This window comes from Pan paniscus, chromosome 8 (assembly GCF_029289425.2).
Source record: "Pan paniscus chromosome 8, NHGRI_mPanPan1-v2.0_pri, whole genome shotgun sequence".
In the NCBI taxonomy this organism is placed as follows: Eukaryota; Metazoa; Chordata; class Mammalia; order Primates; family Hominidae; genus Pan; species Pan paniscus.
The window spans coordinates 58,777,025-58,794,438 of NC_073257.2; the positions used below are offsets into that span (position 1 = coordinate 58,777,025).

At 36.2% G+C, this 17,414-nt stretch overlaps 1 protein-coding gene across 1 annotated transcript in view; it reads right to left on the minus strand.

Annotated features, from left to right (window-relative positions):
* The window catches only part of LOC117974457 (poly(ADP-ribose) glycohydrolase-like), a 93,336-nt gene that overhangs the window by 21,989 nt on the left and 53,933 nt on the right, over positions 1 to 17,414 (minus strand). The window contains 4 exon segments of the mRNA XM_055092749.2: positions 2,145 to 2,292; positions 6,434 to 6,509; positions 10,130 to 10,190; positions 14,270 to 14,349. Of these exon segments, the coding sequence (XP_054948724.2) occupies positions 2,145 to 2,292; positions 6,434 to 6,509; positions 10,130 to 10,190; positions 14,270 to 14,349 (365 nt within the window).

Here is a 17,414-nt window from a genome sequence, read left to right on the forward strand (position 1 = left end):
GGATAGAAATTATAAAAAATAAACAAATTTGTAATTGAAAAGTACAATAACTGAAATAAAAAATTCACCAGTGAGACTGAAAGCAGTTTAGAGCAAGCAGAAAAAACAACCAGTGAACTTGAAGACAGGTCAATTGAGATTGAGCCTCAGGAACAAGAAGAATAAAGAATGAAGAAAAATAAACAGAGCTTCTGAGACCCGTGGAACATCAAGTGAATCAACAAACACGTAATTTGGGAGTCCCAGAAGATGAGGAAAGGGGAAGAACAAACATTTGAAGAAATAATGGCCCAACATTTACCAAATATAACAAACATTAGAGAGGTTCAAAAAACTTCAAGTAGGATAAAGTCAAAGAGATCTGCATGTAGACACACCATATTCAAACCACTGAAAGTCAAAGAGAATCTTAAAAGCAAAACATAAGAAAATATACTCTTCTGAAGGTTGTCTACAAATCTATCTGAGGCACAGTGTGGCTTCAAGATTAGACTTTGGAGTCGGTTTTGTCATGTATGTCTTTGGAGGTAATGCGGTTGGGTACACATTTTATATAACTCATGGGGATGGTTTTTCTCCTATTATAATTTTTGGGAATAACAATAAACTAAATTCTACAACCCAGGCGAGTGTTTAGACCCCTAAACTCATCTCCAAGCAGTAACAGATTCTAAGTGGAAATTAAAAATCCACTTTTTCAGGAAAAAAAAATAGTACCAGCAACTCATGGTGCGTTAACGGCACTTATGTGGGAATATTCTTTTACGTACTTGAATAAAAGACTCAACTTACATATGGTGCCTGATTAAGAGTTTCTTAAGGGATATGAGGTAATCATCATTTTCTTGATAGCTTATTCAAAGAAAATACTGTTACATAGTGATCTCAGTCTGAAGAAACAAAAAAAAAATTAAATCTCTATAACAGACCTAAAGCATACACGTGACTAAATTTTCCCCCTCCTCCTCCCATATTAGCGTAAAGAAATCAAGAAGAACAAGAAGAAACACCAAGATAATCAGACTTTTTTTTTTTTTTTTGAGATGGAGTCTTGCTCTGTCGCCCAGGCTGCAGTACAGTGGCGTGATCTCAGCTCACTGCAACCTCTGCCTCCTGGGTTCAAGTGATTATCCTGCCTCAGCCTCCTGAGTAGCTGGGATTACAGGCACCCGCCACCGTGCCTGGCTAATTTTTGTATTTTTAGTAGAGATGGGGTTTCGTCATGTTGGCCAGGCTGGTCTTGAACTCCTGACCTCAGGCAATCAGTCTGCCTTGGCCTCCCAAAGCGCTAGGATTACAGGCATGAACCATCGCGCCTGGCCATGATAACTGAACTTTTTCTTTTAGGATTCAAAATAGGGTAAACAAAAGGTTACTGATTTCTGTAAATACTGTTCCTGTGCTTCTTACATTTACACAACGTCTTCATACTAAAGTACAAGAAACCACGTGAAAATTATTTTTAATAGAAACAAATCACTCTCAAATGGAAGAATTACAACAGAATACATACTAGAGGCATATCACTATGTTCATCTTAAGAGCATTATTATGTCATAAAATTTCAAACTGCCAAGTGTGGTGGCTCACGCCTGTAATCCCAGCACTTTGGGAGGCTGAGGCGGGCGGATCACCTGAGGTCAGGAGTTTGAGACCAGCCTGACCAATATGGAGAAACCCTGTCTCTACTAAAAATACAGAATTAGCCGGGTGTGGTGACGCATGCCTGTAATCCCAGCTACTCGGGAGGCTGAGGCAGGAGAATCGCTTGAACCTGGGAGGCGGAGGTTTCGGTGAGCCGAGATTGCACCATTGCACTCCAGCCTGGGCAACAACAGCAAAACTCTGTCTCAAACAAAAAAAAAAAAAAAAAATTCAAACTGTGGGGTAACTGAATAGTTTTTAATCCCTGTTCCTCACATAAAGATGCCACGAAAGAAAGAAAAGGTAAAAATAAGAGTCTTACTTAAGATTAGGAAAATAAGGCTGTAAGAATTTCAAAAACTAAGTATAAATTAATGGATAAAAATATTGGGACTAATGCCCATGGAAGAGAAAAGCTATACTGGGTAGTCTCTAGTCTTCATGACAGATATTCACAGATGGGGAAGACTACCCCATTTTCCAGGCTTCCCAAAACTAACCTGTGATAATTAGACATTCATTGTAATCCAGCACCTCAGTGAAGAGCCGTGAAACAATCAACTCAGGATTGATTAAAAAGCGGATTTCTTCTTGCACAAGTCCTGCACTGGTTACACCACCTCCAACAAAACAATTTGCAAAATCCACCTGTTGGGGAAATGTGGCATATTAAATAATGGTCAAAAATATCTACATATATGATCAAGAAGCGCATAGTCTCTAAGCTCTCATCTTTTCCTCTCCCATGAAAATCAATCCCCAAATAAGTAATCTGCCCAGGAAGGGCAGATTATGGTTGCTTAAGCTCTTTCCACCTCACTGCAGTTAACATCTCTGCACATTTTTCTGGATCCCAGAACCAGAGAAGCAATCTGGAAAATGGAGCTTTTAGGCAAAATATTATGTATCATACAGACTCTTGTTTATAAACCTATTTGTGTCTCATGGGCCACAAATCAAGGGAGGTCTTTATCTGGGAAGGTTTCAAAGTCATTCTCCCCCATTCACTACTCAATTTCCCTTTATGTATTTCACGTGACTTTAATATAATTAAACTTTTCTTATGTAATATGGTAACCAAACACTTGCCCTAAAGAACTGAAAAGTTTAGTAATCAACTTTTTGGGTAACCTTTTCCAACTTTATTGTAAGAATAAAGAGATCGAATTTTTGTCCTTCTAAATTCACCCCCAAACCCCAAACTACATGAACATTACAAACTATTTTTTAAAAATATAACTAAGGAAAAAAGGAAGAAAGAAAACCCAGTATAGCAACAAAGATTCAATTAAAGTAATATTTCCAATTAGGTTGGAAACTCTTAAGCTTTATGTGGAGTAGTATGATGGGATCCCCAAATGCCTACTAATAAAGAAGAATTACACAATCCTCCAGAGAAAGCAAACTCAACTTGCTGGCATTATTTCCGTTTGTCCAGTGTGTCCAGCACTATGCCAGCCTCATGAAGCAGTATGTAAGAAATAGCAACCATCTTTTCCTTAGTGAGACTATCTGAGGAGTTAGATCTCACACACACACACACACACACACACACACACACACACACACACAACTTGTGTATATACATAGTCATACACACAAGTAAAATAGGATTTACTAAATACCATGAGGCTTATATTCTTTCAAACTATTTTAAAATATACGATTTCTTAAAACTTCAGTGTTCTCTAAAGCAACCAATACTAAATGACAATCTGAAGCCTATTTTACAAAATAGTAAAACAATAGTATGAATCGTTTGATATGTAAAAATATATGTCAAAAAACAGAAATTAATAGAAGGCAAAGCAGTCTTCTTTTACCACAGAAGAACTTAGAAAATACTAAAACATACCACTGAGGAGTTCTTCAATTGAGCTACCAGAGAGAATCATATATTTGGATTTGTGTTCTGGAGTACTAAAACCAATGCTAAAAAACCAGAGTAACTCTTTAGCTTAAATAGGAAAATAATTTTGGTGAAACCAGTCTGTTGATTAGAATTAGCTACCTACTACATATGAGGTCTATGGGTACTGGGTGATTCATGGCTTAAACTGTCCAATTCAACAAATATTTACTGAGTATTGTGCTGGGAATCACTGGATACAAAGATGAATAAGATATGTATGGTTCCTGGCCTCACGGCATTTGCAATTTAGATGGCAGTCAGAATGAGCATAAGCAGAATGAGAAGATGATTATTGAAGAGCTTGTTACTATGTATTTGATACTTTCTAATAATACAATTAACTAAAATTGGAGCAAGGGAGGAAGATAGGAAAGCTTTACAAGGGGATGTGGCAGCTGACATGCAGGCTGAGGGCATAGCTGCACAAGGACACAGGGCAAAAAAAAAAAAACAAATGTAAATCACTGTATGAGGGGAATGGTAAACAGATTCATTGTGCTTGCCTGCAGTGTAGAGTAGGTGGAGGCTTACAGTTGGTGATGAGGTGGTCTGAGGTCTAGGAAATTTTTACTCGATTTCCCTCTGAAGGTTCTGGGAAAGATTCAAGTAACACCTGGACCTATGTTTTAGGAAGATAATTCAGGCTAGAGTTTAAAGAATAAATGGAAAACTGTAAAACTAAAAGTAAAAAGGCTGGTTAGGTGAGTACTAAATAGTTTATACAAGCACTACTAGGGCCTCAAACAGGAAAGTGGTAAAGTAAAGGAAAGAGAAGAAACTCGGTAAAGAAATAAAATGGACTGTACTTGAGAACTAAGAGACTGGCTGAGTGCCTAAAAGTATAATGATATTGTGACTACAAATGAGAAACAGACGAGGTTTAAGATTGGCCTAACTTAATTTTTACTGGAATAAGGTACATAACAAAAATAAAAACATAAGCTCTATCCAACTTATGTACTACTTGATAATGATGATGAAATACATTCAATGTGTATGTTATTGTTTACTCTTTGAATAAAAGGCCCACATTTTTAACTTGAAAGGTGTGCACAGAAATAAAGACACTAAACTCAGTATGCCTCTAAATGCCAGAGTCTTTTAGAAAACCAAAGTTTTACTACTTAAAAAAGTTCTTAACAATAAAGACCCTCTACAACAGTTGAGAAACCTGTTCCAGTATATGAAAACAAGAATGTGAATGCATCCTTATTTTTAGCCAGTTATTTTCCAAGTCACTTTAAAGCTACTCATTCAGATTACTCAGCTTCTGAATTATAACTTGATGAAAAGACAGGAATGATAAAGCTCCTCAGAGAGGTTTTGTTGTTGTTGCCATTCAGCATAATGTAATTTATATGCTACACAAGGAGCTCTGTAGCATTGCAATACAATATTCCCCGATCTCCTGCGGAGACATGGCATGGGTAGGGAGAACAATTAATAGCAAGAAGCCCTTACGGTATTCTCTAATCTACCGAGGTCTCACATTTCATCTATAATATATTCCAAGGAAGCGGGGAGGATCTCAACCTTAACTGTTGTTAAATAATTCCTTGTTGAATTGTATTGTAATGAAAGGTCAGCATTCCTGTGGTGCTAACTGGCAGTAACTTTGTTTAGTTCATGTATATTAAGAATCTCTCAGTTTATCCAAGACTTTAAAGATGGAAAGAACTTCATCAAAAGGGGAATGTGGGGGAAAAAGTGATATTAATTTGAACCAATATTTAAGCATATTTTAAGATTATTTTTTAAACAGAAAAAAGGTATAGGAGTAAATGCAAATTTAAATATGTTTTGTTTTTGTTTATAAGCTCAAATAACCACTGGGAGAAGGTGATTTAGAATAAAACATAGTTTGCCTCTTTGAAGATTTTAATTACAAATATGTCCAAATAAAAGGCCATTTAAAAAAGAATCTCAGTTTCATTTAAATAATAACTAGACGTAAATTTTATAGTAAGCATTAAGTTATTCAAACAAATCAGTCCATTTTCAGGCAACTGCTTTCTTTAGATTCTGAACCAATATAAGCACCAAATAAGAATCTAAGAAGAAAAATAAACTATTATCAGTATAAATGAGATGGTATACAAGCTTCTTTCAAAGAAAACTCAGTTTACAATGCTCTTATAAATGGGATAAGAACACAAAACACTAACATTATTAGTGAATTTTAAAGAAGCATTATAAATCAAAAGATTAGGTTAGATATTACTATATTTTAAACATGGGGCTTTTGTTAACCCCCTTCTCCAAAAATACTTTTTAAAGGTAAAGGCGGTAACAGATTATTAACAAAGATTGAGAAGTGGACCAGAATTACCTGCTTTTAACAGGGAAAAGACATAGCAAACAGCTAGCTCACGTGCGTGAAACTGTTACATATGAGAGAGAGGCCTTTCTTATCAATCAGTTTTAGATGTCTGCCCCCTCAACCTAAACAAAGCTGTTGGTGGCAGAAAAACATCTCCATCTGGTCATCAACTGGGGCAGAGCAAGAAGAGCCTTTAAGGAAAAAGAATAAAAATGCCTGGTGACAGTCTGTCAAGACTATACCCTGGGAACTTCCTCCACTGTCAACCTACTATCAATGTCTGAACCAAGAGGCTGATGCTGTCCAGATCTTGGGATTTTTCTGTCAAAGGCTTTTTAGAGAAGCACATATAAGAAACAGAGAGTATACACTGGCAAATAACATTACCAAGGCTGTCAAAGTGATCTGTTTGGTGTTTTTCTTCATTCTGCTATCATGCTTCTTTGCATTAAATCAGTTTAGGAGACAAATAAACAGCTTTTCAAATTTCTTTTGCTGTCAGAAGCTTGACAAGAAAAAGTCCTAACCATACACAGACACTACTAAGATTCACCTACCTGTAGCATGCCTCGGCCATTTTCTTCTATGGTACCTTCGTAAGTGACATGCAATCGTGTCAAGGGTTTTTCACATCTACAACATAAAAAGACATTCCCTTATTTATTATTTTAATGACAAGTTGTTCACTGTGGACAAAAGTGAAAATATAGGTAACTATTCAAAAACCGAAACCACCCCAAATCTCGAAAGTCAGAAACAGATGCCTACTGTTAACATTCTTGGTATTGATCCTCCTTTATTCAAACATGTAAATATACATATTTAAATTAAAATTGGATAACATAGTTTGAAACCTGCTTTTCCTCTAAATAATATGAAAGTTTTTCTTCTTTAAAACAGTTGAAAAACATTACAAAATATTAAAAAAATTAAGATCTATGAAATTTTGTTATGGCTAGAGTTGGCAATCTGAGGAAAAATGTAGAAAAAATTTGGCAATAAATCATATATGATTCTCTTCTGGCTTCCATTTTCTATTTTCACTGTTTGATAACCGTGTGTGTGTGTGTGTGTGTGTGTGTGTGTGTGTGTGTGTGTGTGTCTTGATGAAAATACATGCCACAGAAATTCTGAACAATGGTATTTTTCTATTAATAAGGTTAACAGATAAACTTATACCTGTAATTTAGAAGGCATAATTATTTTCTTTCCCTTTCAACCATGGCCACTGAGGTATTTACTTGACTTATGTTATATTAACAACAAATTCCACTGTATTAAAAGTATTTGTTAACATTATTTGCCTTATTAGATATTTTTCCCCTGATCACTTCCTGAATAAAAAATATAAATGAATGAAACAGAGGAGATCCAAAGTTCTAACTCACATAAGAGTGCCCATAATCTTCTTTGGGAGGGAGGAGATGATTATATTTTTAGAAAATAGTCTAGGAGGTTAGCTGGGAAAGTACTGAGAATTGTTTGATTCCTTCCTGGTTTCAATGAGTTTAAATACATTTCTGGCAAAACTCCAGCCCAACAGGCTGATAGCTTTAACTCAGAAGGTAATTCTGCACAGGTTCTGTCTAAGAGCCTTATTTGTATTACCTCATTTAATCCTCTCAACAACCCTATTACTATCTCCTTTTATAGATGGGGAAACAAAGCACAGAACATCTAAGTAAGCTAACCAAGACTAGTGAAATAAAGCAGCAGAGATGTGAAACTAGGTAGACTCACTCAAGCTCTGAATCAGTATGCTACGCTTTTAGAAAAATTACTTTCCCGGTCTCCTGTAGAAAACAGTATCATAAGTTTGATATATTTTTTTAACTTCCTTTTTTTGGTCCTACTTTCCTAGCCATTTTACTCAGAGGAAGACCCCTGTAAGCATACTACTAAAAAGATAAAGAAGCATAATCTAAAAATCTCTGGGCTGTCAGTCAGGACTTCAGAATGGGAATTCCATCTGTTGTCAACTATTCTCCATGACTGAAGCTAGAAACTTTATAGTATAGCTCTTAATAAAATCACGAAATTGCTAGAAACTTTTTCTTGGTTTTGTTTTGTTTTGAAGCATTTTCTAACTTCCCAATAGGTCATCCTCTACACCCCTGCCCCAGGAGTCAGAGACGTAGATGATTCTGGCTCTCTGTGATTAAGCCTGGCTAAAGTATTTGCTGATAATCAAAGGGTTAACTATAACATGCTAGAAACATGGAATTCAGGAAAGCCTCTAAGTTCCTGGACCCATTTAGCCCCTTACGCTTGGGAACACCAACAATCCTTATCTTTTCTTCATTCTCCCTCTTTAAGTGAATGCATGTTTCTGGTTCTGTGGAGTCTGGGAGACTGGTTTTAATTATATTCTCCAACTCACTTATAAAGCAACTAAAACAAAAAAGAGATCAATGAAATAAAAATAAGTCAAATTCTGCCTATCAAAATTAAGGGGACAATCTTCGTCTCACTTAGAGGCAAAGTTACCGTGTCTCATTGACACAGCAGCCTTGCCAGTCTCTGCATTTCGACCTGTCCCTTCTCTCCCACATGGTGGTATACAAATGAGTGTTCTTTCACATTAGTGCCAAATGAATATCAGATGCAAATTAGAGATCCTGGATGACTTAAAAATAAGCCCTCAGATTGATCTATAAAATCTACACCAAAGTAACAGGAACAAAACATATGCATTCCTATTAGAGATTAATAGAAGAGTGAAGAAAAACAATCCTCTGCACCATAGAGATGACACAGCAGAATGGTACTTTTAATTCCAGGCACCATATTTTAAGAAGGCCCAATGAATGGGAGTATGTTAAGAGCAGAGATAAAGGGTTTAGAATCCATATTACATGTGAAATAGAAGAAACGAATCAGTTTAGTATGAACTTGTATGCACTGTTAGAGAGGGAAGTAGGTTAAGAAGCCATTAAGATACATGAAGGAGGGTCAAATGTTAAAGAAAACTAGAAATTCAGATTTATTTATGTAGCTCCAGAAGGAAGAACCAGGAATGGTGGAGAATGAATGTAGAAAACATTTTTAGTGAATGAAAGCATGAGATGATAACACAAGCAGCCACCAATGGAACAAACTGATGTGAAACAGCGGATCTGCCATCACTGAAGCTACCCAGTCTTCTGTCTGCTGCAGGTATTACAGAGCTGATCAAGAGTTTTAGTAGGCGGCTGGGGTTCCTTTCAGATCTAACATGCCATGATGCCAAAATGCTGTACATGTTCTCATCTTTTTCTGGCTCATTTTTTTTCTCTCTTCAGGTCGCTTAACCTTTTATCTACTTCCCTCTATTAATAATCATCTAAACCATGCACTCAGTCTTCTGAAGTAAATTTCTTTATCTTTCACTTCACAAATAAACATCTTTGATGGATGAAAACACCGCAGGAAAGACACGTAAGCAGATATGACTTCTCAAGTTAACTTTTTTTTTAAGTGATTTCCATTCATCACTAATTCCAAACAAAACAATTACAAACTATCATAAAATTATTAGAAAGTGAAAATGGGAGGCATTGGTTAAATATGTATTTAGTATGCTTCATCATGTCCTCAAACATATTTAAAAAGTTAATCCACACTTCTTTAAGTGTCCTGGGGGACTTGCTTTAGATTAAGAAATATGTTAACTATTTCAGGACACTAAGGACTTTACAAATCTGAATTAGCTCATATTGGCTGCTATCTCCTCAATATTTTCTGATAAATAAGAAACAAACAGTAAATAGCAACTTCCACAAAATCTACCAGTAGTACACAAGGGCAGCCAAACTTCAAAATTCTTGCCACTCGACGAACTCTAGATGGTTACTGTTTACTAAAATGTAAATAATAAAAAGACTTTTCTCAATCTTGTCCTCCAGAAAGAAAAGCCATAAAGTTCAAACACTAACCAAAAAAAAAGGGTAAGGAGAAACATTTAAATATTGGTGTTCCTTTTATTAGTGTCTTCACATACAACACTTCTCAATTTTAAACAGGACTTTGTTTCAGAAGACAAAACCAAGACAAAATGGTAGAAATCAAAGGGTTGTAGACTTTGATTTAAAAGGCATAACCTTTTCAAACATGAGAGCTATCAATGGATCATTTCTAAGAAGAAATTCCCTGGCACTAGGATAAACAGAGGTTGGAAAACCATCTTTCCAGGTGCTATAAAATAGAATCCTCTCATGGTGCAAGAGTCCTTCTATTTCTAGGGGGTCTAGGATTATTTTTATTATTGTTGTTACCTTTCCCATTCTGGAAAATCTTCAAGACTCTGTCTTGTAAATGTCACCAACCCAGTAGGTTCTACAGAAGCAATAAAAGAAAAACATACCCAAAATAAGTTTCAATTTTGAAAAGATTATACACACACACACACACACACTCAGTAAAAGAATAGGTCTAACATTGGCTATAAAACTAACCAGGAAATACAAAGCCTAGCATTGGAAAATAACAGAATATTGATTGAAAATAATATCCTTACAGTAGAAACTCCTTCTATAAAATAATAAGACTTCACTAAACGAAACTATACAAATAACAGCACAACAGTAGGATTTGAGTGCTGGTATTTTTGGTAAAGTTTTTGAAGCTGAATACACTTTTTTTTTTTAAAAAAGCATTGAAAAAAAGGATGTATAACTGGTACAGCTAATGCAATAAAGACAAAATTGAATTCAAATTTGTAGACTCCTTTACAAAGAAAGGACTTAACCCTACATTCAAAGACTGGAGAATAAATACACATTTATGTACTATATGGTAAAGTGAAATGCCACAGATTTAAAAAGGAAATCATTTGCACATCCTCTGGAGTTAGTACAGCTAAGTCTCGGGCTTAAATAGTGGGCAATCACTCTACTTGTTAGAAGCAGTCGTAGCCAGAGGAGAAATTACTGGTTCTAAGAGTTTACAGAACAAAGATGACATATTTTTCAAGGAGCAATAAATTTGGGAGGATCTAAATGACGTACTATTAATGTAGTCAATAATTTTAGAGGATGAGATCCTTTTCTAGTCAGATTTATTTATGTATTTTTTAAAGCTAGTAGCAAAAGAAACAAATAAATCAGCTGGCCAGAAGTAATTTGTCTGATTCAAATCAAAGAACAAACTAAAAAGGCCATGCCATTTCTGTTTTCTTGAATACAAAAAAGCTCTTAAGGAAAGAGAGAGATGTCAGGAACTATTAGTGATGACAGTGTATAACCCAGTGAAAGCCTGGCCATCATTTCATTCCTGTGCACAATTCCACATTTCCTTGTTCTCAGTCAAAAGCAGGAACCACTCAAAAACCATATGGAGCAGTTGCAGTAGAAAACACATTTTTTTGTTAACATGGGTCTTACGTCTTTTAGATACCTAACTTTAAGATAAATGGATAACATATTTAAAACTCACAAGTAAGTGGTCAAACAACTCAAACACTAGTGAAGCAATTCCATGAATATAATAGAAAACATCTCTCTTGTCATTCGGTAACTTACCAGAGAAGTAAGAACATCAAATGTCCTTAATATATACTAAGAGATGCTAAAAGAAATTCATAAACACTGCTGGCAAAGCAAGAAAAGGCAGAAGAACATGGTTTCTTAGATTAACAAAAATGCCTTGAGAGCACGTCTGTTAGCGTTTTTTCATAACAAGGCAACTTTCATCTCAGAATAGGATACTTTGATTAATCAAATACTTCCCATCATAAAATCACAATATATACTACATACAGGTCATAAATTTTCAAAAACCTGATCTATAAGACACTTTATCTAAAACTATATAGAAAGTAATTTAATTCAGAAGGCTTTTTAAAATACTTCAGTCTCAAGATCTTCATCAGATATAAAATACACATGTTTAACAACACTGAAAAGTTGGTCCTGATGGAATTCTAGTTTATCAATTCTAAAAGGCATGTTTTTTCACATGTTACATTTCCGAAACTGGAATACATCTTTTATAATGGAGGTATCTTACCATAGGTCTAGACTAGAGGTGAATTTTCCCGGAGAAGATGTGCATCTGCTTCTGCTGTCGTCTGGGAACACTATCAGCCTGATACCATCTGAATTAATCCTTTGTGGCAGGCCTTTGTGGACCACACTGGTGGTAAGGCTGCACACTCAAAGCTTAGGGCTTGTGGTTCAAATTCTCAGAGAAATGTTTTTTTCCTTTCTCTATTTAGTGTCAAGGTTGAGACTTGCATGTTTCTTTATGGTTCCTTTTCTGGAAGGTCAAGTTAATTTCTCATTTATCCTTAGGTGTACCAGCCTTGTGGGTCATGTCTCCTACTAAACTTCCTGTCCTGAGTGTTTTTTCCTTCTTAAAGGTATATAATATAATAGTATTTTTAAAAAGTAATCTCTGATATCTCAGATTCGATGAAATACGGTACCTTAAATAAGCTTCTGAAGTCTATTGAGTAGGCTCCAGAACTTCTACACAACCACTCATTATACTGCAACCTCTTTTATTCTCTTTAGTATTTCCTCTTTAAACCGTTAGCTTTACACACTGAAGACCAAGAGCAATGTTGTACTGTATTTCTACAAAGAACTTAATTAACATGTACAGTGAAAAAGTCAGAAAATAAAATGTCTAGTTATAATTTATTTCTTCAAATTCCCAATACTTATAATGGCATATACATTTCCAGTTGAAAAAACAACTTTAAGCTTTTTCCTCAAAGTATCTGAAATCCTAAAATTTAGAAAGCCAAGTTAGTTTTTAGAGAAGACATACATGATTTGACTCCCAGGACAAAAAAGTAAACTCTGTACTACTTAGTTATAATAATTCTACTTAAAACAGCAACTCAAAGTACTGTAAAAACAAAACAAAAAAAAACCAATAGTAATAATTCTAATTAGACCTAGAATAGCCAAAAAAAGCAGTCATTTATTTATTTTTTTAGACAGAGTCTTGCTCTGTCGCCCAGGCTAGAGTGCAGTGGCACAATCTCAGCTCACTGCAACCTCCACCTCCCGGGTTCAAGTGATTCTTGTGCCTCAACCTCCCGAGTAGCTGGGATTACAGTCTCCGGCCACCGCGCCTGGCTAATTTTTGTATTTTTTAGTAGAAATGGGGTTTCACCATCTTGGCCACGCTGGTCTGGAACTCCTGACCTCGTGATCCACCCACCTTGGCCTCCCAAAGTGCTGGGATTACAGGCGTGAGCCACCGTGCCTGGCCTTACGTAGTCATCTTTTTAACAAGTCATTACAAATTCTAATTTGATTTTGTGTCTCATAGGTCCAAATGATTCTGCATTTTAATATTTCATTCAGTACAGGGCACAAAACTGAAATTCAATAAGCTATGAGGTAAATAATTCCATATCAGAGAAGCATGTAATTTTCCCTTAAATATCAAAATCCTGATAATTGATTTCATTCTAAAAATTTAACAATGTCCAATAGCAATACATTCAAGGGGGAAGATGCAAAGTACACTGTAATGCAAGAGTAGAAGAAGGATATGAGGAAAATGACCTTAAAATGATTCAAAGACATATTTTAAGACAATCCTATGACCCAGAACTGAAAAAAAGCCATTTCACTTGACCAGGTTGACCTTACCTACTTAGCACAAAGAAACTTTTGAGGTGTTCTGGTTTACATCCACTTGTAGGAAAGGCTACCCATTGATAATAGCTTACATTTATTAAGCATGTATCTTCTTGTTTAATATCTATAACTACCCTGTAAGGTAATGGCCGTTATTATATTATTTCATAGGTGATAAAACTGAAGCTTAGAGGTGTCAAGAAACTTGACCATGGTCATTCAGCTTCTGAGATAAGAGTGGCAATACCAATCTATTATCAGCTGGTCATTACCAGTATTTGTTGGACATTTACTATTACTGTCTTAGCTGCTATCAGGTTTTGGGGAAGCAAGAATGTTAAGGTTCAACAGAGGAAGATGGAGATATAAAACTCAGTACAAAACAGTTTTATAAGAACTCCACAAAGGGCTTGGGGGGCACAAAAGAGAGGAATGGGTACAAAAGCAATGCGTTAGTTGACTTATGCAAATAAACTAGTGAATACTTCTTTAAATAAAGAGCATCCAAAATTTATTTCCTGGTCAATATACTTTCTCTGGTTTTTATTCATGAAAATCTTTTGATGTATATTACAGATTTCAGAGAATATGGGTCCGATTTCAGAGTATGTAAACCCCGCCCCCCTACATTTAGCACACGTTTATGCTTATACACAACATAAGCATAAAATCTAGGTTATATTGTCACATCATTACTAGTGTTTCAATGTGGTTGGGACAGGAAGGTTTACGTTAAACACAAAATGTTCCTCACATGTCACTTGACTTGAACTGTTCCCATCAGCAAGAAAAATTACAGTAAGAATGAAAGGAATTTACTTTTCTCTGTGACTCTTCTAAAGTAGCAGAAGAGCGTTTTAAGTTTCTCCGGTTTCCTTGATGAACGTCCCTCAAACAATCTAAAAGAGATAAAAAATAAAAGAGAATGGAAGATAAGTTAAAATGCCTTAATGATTCACAAAACTACATCCATATTGTTACCAAGTAATAAAAAGAAATAATTCTTCCAGAAGACAATTCTGTAATGATAAGAACTGGAAAATTGGTTTAGATTCAAATGGCATCTGGAAAGAACTGAAACCAACTAGAACCAGACTTCTTCAAAGCTGCTCAAATCAGACATCATTTACTACCAACCACATTTCTCCAACCTATCTTCCACCAGAGAAGGCACCATCCAGCCCTCCCAGTCAATTGGGGTCAGTCAGTCAGTGCACAGCTACTTTCTCAATGGCTAATAACATTTATAATTCATAATGTTACTACGTAGTTTGATAAGTAACAAAAACGGTATCAAAAAAAATCCTTATCTGAGTGTTTGTGAGGAAATGAGAGTGGAGGGGAATGGGGGTAGGGACACAGGCAGGTATAACAAGATATCAGGGCTCAACAATCCTTGTTAATTAAACAACTAGATTCTTTTATGGACTGAATGTTTGTGGCCTCTCAAAATTTATATGTTGAATCCTTAATCCCTAATATAGCTAAATTTGGAGATAGGGCCTGTGAGCAGGTAGTAACAGTTAAATGAGGTCATAGGGGTGGGACTCTAATCTGATAGAACTGGTGTCATTTTAAAAAGCAAGGTGAGACTACAGTACTCTTCTTCTGCCATGTGAGGACAAGATGCCAGCCAACCTATAAGCCAGGAAGAAAGCCCTCATCAGGAACCAAAGCAGCAGCACCCTGATCTGCAGCTTCTAGCCTCCAGAACCATGAGAAAATAAATTTCTGTTGTTTAAGCCACCCAGTTCTATGGTATTTTATTATGGCAGCCCAAGCTGACTAATAGAGATCCTTTGCATGGTAACCACAACAGTGCCTACCCTGTGTCATCTAGTTTTCAGCAACCCGGACTTGGATTACTTAATTCCGTTTTCTTTGAAATGATGTGGCATTGTTATTGGTAACATACAATTCAGTTTATTCTGAGGAAAGAAAAGCAGGGCTTTAAAAGCATTATGACCTGAGTAAGTAGCTCACTAAAAGATTTCTAACACAAAAGCATGCTTTTGAGCATAAGATCTAGCTTTCCAAAGGCATTTAAAAATTATAGAGACTCAGTGGCTATGAATGATGAGGTACTCTTCATCTGCCTCTAGTCATGTGCTCTGACTTTAAAACCAGAGACCCTTCAAGTAAAGTCCATGTTAATAAGTGCTGAAATGGGTAATTATTTTTCATGATTACAACAGCAAGCTTATGTAACTATGCTGAGAGGGAAAAGTTAATTCCATGAGAAAATCCTATTGAGCGACTGAAATAAATTAGGAAAAGGAAAGGAAATGCACATTTCAAATGGTTCCGTTTTCAATGATCTGAAATCTGTATTCAGGGTCAATTTCTGGAAAAACAATTTATATGAATATTTATTTCCTAAAAAGAATACTAATGTATGCTAGTATTTTAACCAAATCTAAAATCAGATCTCTTTTTAAAAATAGTTTAAGACAGCCTGTGTGATAATTTTTATTTAAAGAACCTATCTTTCTAAAATATTTAATACACATACTCTTATAATCCAGTTGCCAGCTGAAAGAAAGGCTCTTTGAGGGTGCAGGTTTCAGCATGGCTTCTTCTAGAATAGAGTTTATTTAAGTCAAAATGAAGAAGCCACATGGCAGTTTAATTAAACATCCTATATCAATAAATATGATTTACTAAATGAATACCTAAGGCTCCACTGCAAAATCTCTTTCTAGGCTCACTATGTACTAGAGGAAAGCAATATGAATACAAAAGTAGCCACCACCTTTTCCTAGAGATGAATTGATGTAATATACAATTCAATTAAAGGATAAAAGTTCTTCTTCGGCCGGGCGCGGTGGCTCACGCCTGTAATCCCAGCACTTTGGGAGGCCGAGGCGGGCGGATCACGAGGTCAGGAGATCGAGACCATCCTGGCTAACACGGTGAAAACCCGTCTCTACTAAAAATACAAAAAATTAGCCGGGCGTGGTAGCGGGCGCCTGTAGTCCCAGCTACTCGGGAGGCTGAGGCAGGAGAATGGCGTGAACCCGGGAGGCGGAGCTTGCAGTGAGCCGAGATCGCGCCACTGCACTCCAGCCTGGGCGACAGAGCGAGACTCCGTCTCAAAAAAAAAAAAAAAAAAAAAAAGTTCTTCTTCAACAGAACTATTGCATAGTGAGGAGAAAATGGCTGTTGCTCTTAAGAAATAATTCTCTAAAACATAGGAAAAGTGTCCCTAGCTTCCATATGTGGTCATCTGTATAAAATCACATAAAAGGTCACATACTTCACAACCATGATGACAAATTATTAACTTTAGGAGCCTCGTGAGACTGCAGATTTATTATCCTGGCGAGACAGACTTTCCTGGAAGATTTTATGGCTGTTATTATCACCCACTACAAATGAACACCACTGTTAATTTTGCAGGTACAAATCTTAAAGGTACAAATCAAGCAGAATCTCAATGTACTCTGTTTATTCATTGCTCCAATCCTAACTTCAAATCACTGTGTAACCAAATACGCTTTCCCATCTTCCTAACAGAGCAGGGGGAAGTGGGGGAAGTGTCGTGGTGGGTGTCGGGGGTAAGAAGTGGAGATAAAGTCAGAGGAGATCAAGCAGGTTAAAATCCTTGTGACAATTCTCAGACTTGGCTGTTGTGAAATTTTAAAGTTGTATGCACAGCCACTCAAATAAAATGAATTATCCTGATATGGAAGCAAGTAAAAATAACATAAATAGACAGGCAAACAGCATGAACGAAAGTCATCCCAGGAGTGATATACAATCTGAGGGACAGCTTTTGGGAATGAGGAGGAAAACAAAAGGTCTGAGGCTGAAGCCCAAGAAAGGGGTGAAGGGGGAGAAGAAAGATAGGGCAGGGAAGATAGAGAGAAGAGAAAGGCTGACAGAAATGGGGTTAGAGAAAGAGAGTACGAGAGACAGACACACAGAGAGAAAGACATACACAAACAGGCTCAGAGAAAGTGAG